The sequence below is a fragment of the Hyaena hyaena genome, unplaced genomic scaffold (assembly GCF_003009895.1).
Source record: "Hyaena hyaena isolate Hyena2069 unplaced genomic scaffold, ASM300989v1 scaffold_178, whole genome shotgun sequence".
Classification (NCBI taxonomy): domain Eukaryota; kingdom Metazoa; phylum Chordata; class Mammalia; order Carnivora; family Hyaenidae; genus Hyaena; species Hyaena hyaena.
Window position 1 is genome coordinate 1,615,944 of NW_024080807.1, and position 6,000 is coordinate 1,621,943.

A 6,000-nucleotide genomic window follows, 5' to 3' on the forward strand; every position below is an offset into this window, starting at 1 on the left:
AGTACAGAAACAACTCTCTAAAGAAGCCGATCTCAGCAGCCAAGCCTTAGAGACATTATGGAACCAAATGTGGTTTTGTGAATATATTTCGTTCGCATCAGAACGCTTGTATGTATAATGTTCATATTTAAAGCAGAGGCTGGATTTACCAGAGATTTTTGAGAACCAGCTCTGTCCATATTTCCAGTGATAATTGCACTGATAGGAAGTGTCTACGTTAGCATCAGCAATTAGAACATGCAGTGTTTGAGTGAAGGCTCAGTTTTATTCTGCTGAGATTGGAAGGACAGGGCTTGGGGGTCCCAGAGACTTCTAGAGCATCTGTGGGGCTTATTCCCCAAGGAGCAGCTGGGACCAGTGTTGATTAAGTAATGCCATGTGTAGTTGCAACAGCAAGGCGGCTGTTCTTAGTATTTTATATTTCTTAGAAAATCTCTCTCAGGATATTTATAATTTTTGTTTGTAAACTGAGCTTTCAAAACCCCAAATAGAATATTAGAATGATAGAATAAGAAAGCAGGTCAACAAGGTTCATTGAGGTGAGATGTCCAGGTGCTAATTGTTTATCTTGAAAACAATATAATTGTAGGGTGATAAGCAAGAATGCCTTTTAGTTGCATGGGTTTTTTTTTTATAGTTAACATTTTGCATAAGTCTTATAGTGATCCTGTTTGGAATGCAGGAAACAGTGCATTTTCCAGAGGCCCCCACTGGATAAAACATAAGGTTGGTTTTTAGATGTGTGTAGAGTTGATAGATGTTTGGTACTTCACTATCAAGAGTAGCTCCTGTTTTCCTTTAGGAGATGTACTCATTGCATAGAGCACAGTTCATGGAATAATTATCACTGGGACTCCAGCAATGAAACAGACGGTAGCCATAACTACTGCCCACCATGGACTTCATTAAGTATTTTTCCTTATTTATGGACACAATTATTTGATATCTGAAAACCTCACTGAGAATCCAGTTATAGGTAGGGAGGAGTGAGTTGTGGTTTAGATGAAACCAGACTGGCCATGAGTGGATCATTGCTAAAGCCAGGTGTTGGTAAGTAAGGGTTTATTATGTCATTCCGTTAAAGTATTCTCTAATAAAAGGCTTAAAAAATACCCTAAAAAAATAACCCTTCTCTTCTTAGAGAAGAATACATTGTTCATTGTATGGTGTCCCGATCAGTTTCCACTTGTCTTCCGTGTTTGCAGGGGAGAGAGGACATGTGAATATTACTGCTGAGACAGTAAGAGTAGGGAATATTCCCTGATTAATTTTACAGATATGAAAATGGCCTTGGACAGATTTTTGTGTGCACCTGTTCATGCACTTGCTGGGATTAAGCCATGGTATGGCATTGGCTCCGGAAGAGAACATGGCCAGCTGGCAAATCCTAAGTGCCACACTCCTGACCCTTGGCCACAGGGTCAAACACGCTGACCCTATGGATAGCTGTGGTGCCAGATTAGATTTATAGCAGCCTCTGGTTGTATAAAATGATACTTTGCTTCCAATACCAAGGTCTCAGAATCCTGCAGATAGACCTTTGAATCCCCTGCTCAGCAACTGAAGTGTGTGACTTTAATGAAAGCACTTAAGTATCTCTAAAGTGAGGGTACTAATACACCTCAGTGGAGGGATATTCTGGTGGTTAGATGAAATAAAAATGTATCCAATGCCTAGCAGAGCTCCCAGATCAATAATGCCCTCAAAACATAGTCATTGTGAGTAATAACAGCACCGTGCATGGGGTAATCCACTACTGGCAAATTTATGGAAGATCATGCCAGTCTGGGCTGTGTCCTGAGGGCTTTTCCTAGAATTCTGTGTTATTAGAGGGTTGAGACGTTTATTGAGAAGGTTTTAGCTTGAGAAGGTTTAGCTTTGGAGATATGTGGACATCACTTCCTGAGAGCCCCACAATGTCAGGGGTCTTATGGTCTGCTCATCGTCTACCACGTGCAGGCAGCTAGGGTTGCTGGGGTAAGAGGCAGTGCAAATACTTGAACACACTGGCTGCACGCTTCCTAACCACAGTCCCCTGGACAGATTTCAAGGGGTTGGAACTTTCCCCCAAATGTATGCAAAATTGTGGGGAGATGCATGTTTCTTAGGAATAAATTCCTGGCTTTCATATCAAATTCTCACAAGGCTTCTTTCTTACATAAATGAAAGATTGGAACCTCTGTTCTTAATAATCTGGGTTTGGGAATGTGGGTTTAAAAATTAAAACAACAGTAGAAAGAATATTTTAAATTCCCAATCTGTTGGGTGTTAATTATCAATAAAATACTTTGCATGTTTTCTGTTCTTTTTGTCATTCATCTGCCAGGGCAAATACCATTGTGTAAATTCTGATAAACTCAGATGTCTCTTCCGATGAGCACACTATAAAGTCAGCAGGAATCGCAGGAGAATTTGTTCTAAAACTTGTTTTTAAAGTCAGAAAATTAATTTCCAAAATGTGTTTTAAAATTTTTTTTAATGTTTTATTTATTTCTAGGAGAGAGAGAGAGCGTGAGCAGGGGAAGGTCAGAGAGAGAGGGAGTTACAGACTCTGAAACAGGCTCCAGGCTCTGAGCTGGCAGTCAGCACAGAGCCCGACGCGGGGCTCGAACCCACGAACCGCGAGATCATGACCTAAGTGAAAGTCGGATGTTTAACCGACTAAGCCACCCAGGCGTCCCTCCAAAATGCGTTTTAATAGTTACGAATTCTGGGGGTTCCTTGAGAGAGCACTTGGGGTCCCTGGTGAGAGGCTTTGGAGCACAGGATGGGACAGAATGTAGGCTAATGGAAGGAGAAAGCAGCTGGGTCTGGGTGGCAGGAGCCATGCAGAGGGACCACAGGAACCCAAGCAGGAATAAGACCTTCAACTCTGGACTCTGTCAAGAGAGCAAGGGCATGACTGCAAGCTGACTGGCCGTGTTCCGTGCATTTCACAAATTGAGGAGCAGTGCCTTCAAGCAGATTATAGCAACACCCTGGGGCTTGGTCTTTCCGTGGAGAAACTACAACATGTTTCTCTTTCTCGTTACATATAAAAAACATGAATCTACTCAGGATTTCATTGGAAAGCACTCTCCACAGTAACAGAAGAAATGGGTCTTGCTTTAAACTCCCTGGTTATGCTTATCCCTGAAAACGTACGTTTGGAGCTCCCGTCTTACCGCAGGAGCTGGGCTGCATTTTCCCTGGAAAGGCAGAGGCAGTGGACTGACGCCCACCAGAGCCAAAACCCAGCCTCCCCTCTCTTTCCAGAAGAGGACCGAGCCAACCCTGGTGGCCGAACCACAGATTTGGCTGGCAGCTGGGAATACGCTACATCCCTCCACGCCTTCTGTGCAGGAAAGCATTTTTACATAATCTGATTTCCATCAGGGGCTAAAAAGAGATCCCTCCCAGAACTGATAGAATATTATTATTCCTTCCATATGGCACGAGCGCTGTTATTTTAAATTACCTCCGTCTGAAAGCCCCAGCAGACATTTCCATTGTAACTAACTGCAATAAAACACAGAAATGTCTTCAAACACTTGAGTTTCACATTATACAAGAAGTGCAAATGGAGGCTGATGACTTTGGATGCGTGTGAAGAATTTGGAGCGGGGAGGGGGGGGGAGCAAAGATAACCACCAGAGTGCATTCTTGCTTTTGGTCATCCACACAACCTGTTGTAAGATTGTACGTCGCTACAGAAGTCGGTGCGTACCTTCCAGGTGGCCCAACTCATTACGTTTTATAAAGTTAATCACACTAACACCTTGTTAGATTCACATGCAATGATTGGAATATAACCGCACTCACACTTAGGACGTGGGGAGCATCTTTTGTTGATGTTAACTAGAAAACTGGAGAGCACAACAGTAATCGCAGTCTATTTTAACTACCCCCCCCCTTTTTTATTTATCTATGTTGTCCCATTGGGGCTCCCCCCGAAAAAAGAATTCTGCTAGTGAAATGTCGACTTCTTTCTGTATTTAGAAATAGTTCCCTGATGTTTTGGTTTTAGAAGCAAACGCTTGAATTCGTCTCCATCGGAGTTACATGAATGTTCTATTCTTCCCTTTGCCCAACAGCAAATTGCCAGCATTTCCAAGTCATTTCTTGCTGAAATCTGCATTCATGGGTGATCTGTACCAAGTATGGAGAGACTCTGCTTGGTTTGTGGGTTGTGACCAGGCTGATGCAATTTGTGAAAGCAGCTGGGAAAGGGAGAGAAGCAAACTCAGGGCCGGAAATGATGTCTGAAAGAGCGCCATTTAAGAGTCATCACATGGTAAGTGAAGAAGTGGGAATACATGTGCAGGAGGAATCCACAGAGCTCTCAGGGCACTCATCTTTTGCTATCCATTTGCTCTCTACCAGAATTTCATCACCTGTAAAATCAGAATAATATATGCTTCTTTGGGAATATGTAATAAGGATGCTTAAGAATTTTATTTCAAGGGGCACCTGGCTGGCTCAGTCAGTAGACTGAGTGACTCTTGATCTTGGGGTTGTAAGTTCGAGATCCACACTGGGTGTAGAGATTACTTAAATAAAACACTTTTCCAAAGAATTTTATTTTAAAAATAGTGTCCATCAGGGGCATCTGGGTGGCTCAGTTGGTTAAGCGTCTGACTTCAGCTCAGGTCATGATCTCACAGTTCGTGGTTTTGGGTCTATGTTGGTCTCTGTGCTGACAGCTCAGATTCTGGAACCTGCTTCAGATTCTCTGTCTTCTCTCTCTCTGCCCCTCCCACACTTGTGCTCTGTCTCTCTCAAAAATAAGTAAAAACATTTTTAAAAAATTTAAAAAAATAGTGTCCATCAGAGTAGACAGAGTCCTATAAAAGCTCAAAACTTGCAAAGTGCCCAGTCCACATCCAAGCAAATCTTATATTCTTTGTATTTTCTGATGAACTGCTCTTTAACTGAGTCTCGTAGATGTCTCTCTGGATAATAGCTGCCACTTTTCAATGTGGTTAAGAACAAGCCTCTTAGCATTCTTTCTATTTTTGCTGCTGTTTGAGTGTATTAACTTACTTTATTAGCTAAGCTGCTGACTTTTGCTCTTTGACCCATAGAAATTCGCTGTGTTTAGCCATTGACCAGTCCCCAAGTCACCTTTGTTTCATTCTCTGGTACTGGGAAGAGCCAGCCCTGCGTTTGTATTGGTGATGACTGGTAGTCTGTGACAGTTCTTCATTAACTGAAAGGAAAACCATCAGTTAGTACTTTGGAGACAGCTGAGTGCCTGCCATTGGACACGTACAACTTAAAGCAGTTATTGGCCAGCATTTCTGTGGGGTACCCAAGGCCAGGTCCCCATAGCAAGGCCTGCTGCAGGACCTCACTTTACTTCCCCAAACAATTCCACAAGAAATGTAAATGTTTATCTTGAAAAAAATGGTCCCAGTTGTAGTGTACAAATTACCACTGCAATAATTGTTACATGTTTAGTATTTTTAACATATAGCGATTCAGTGTTGATTAAATTCAAGGCTCCCTCATTCAATAAGCATTTATTAAGCATGTCTGTAGGCCAGGGGCTGGGGATGCGCAAATGAGTTAGAAAAGAGTTTCTATCCCTGCTCCTCCTCCCGTCCCCCCAAAATAATATGTTTGGGCATTTATAATCTTTAGATATGTCAGATTAGTCTTCTCTTTTACATTTTGGCATCCTTTACTGAAAATTGACAGTTTCAACTTTTACCACCCGCATACTCCTTAACCCCTTAAAATGTAACTTCAGTTAAAGCTATTCTACTGAGGATGTGGAGAAACGGGCACCCTCCTACACTGTTGGTGGGAATGTCAACTGGTACAGCCCCTCTGGAAAACAGTGTGGAGGTTCCTCAGGAAACTAACAATAGAACTCCCTTATGACCCAGCAATAGCACTGCTAGGAATTTACCCAAGGGATACAGGAGTGCTGATGCATAGGAGCACATGTACCCCAATGTTCATAGCAGCACTCTCCACAATAGCTAAAACATGGAAAGAGCCTAAGTGTCCATCAAC

General features: G+C 42.5%; 1 protein-coding gene across 1 annotated transcript in view; it reads right to left on the bottom strand.

The window, feature by feature from the left end:
- Positions 1 to 4,764: 4,764 nt before the first annotated feature.
- Positions 4,765 to 6,000, bottom strand: part of SMLR1 (small leucine rich protein 1) — a 13,123-nt gene continuing 11,887 nt past the window's right edge. Inside the window, 1 exon segment of the mRNA XM_039240404.1 lies at positions 4,765 to 5,188. Within this exon segment, the coding sequence (XP_039096335.1) occupies positions 5,100 to 5,188 (89 nt within the window). The 3' untranslated portion in view covers positions 4,765 to 5,099.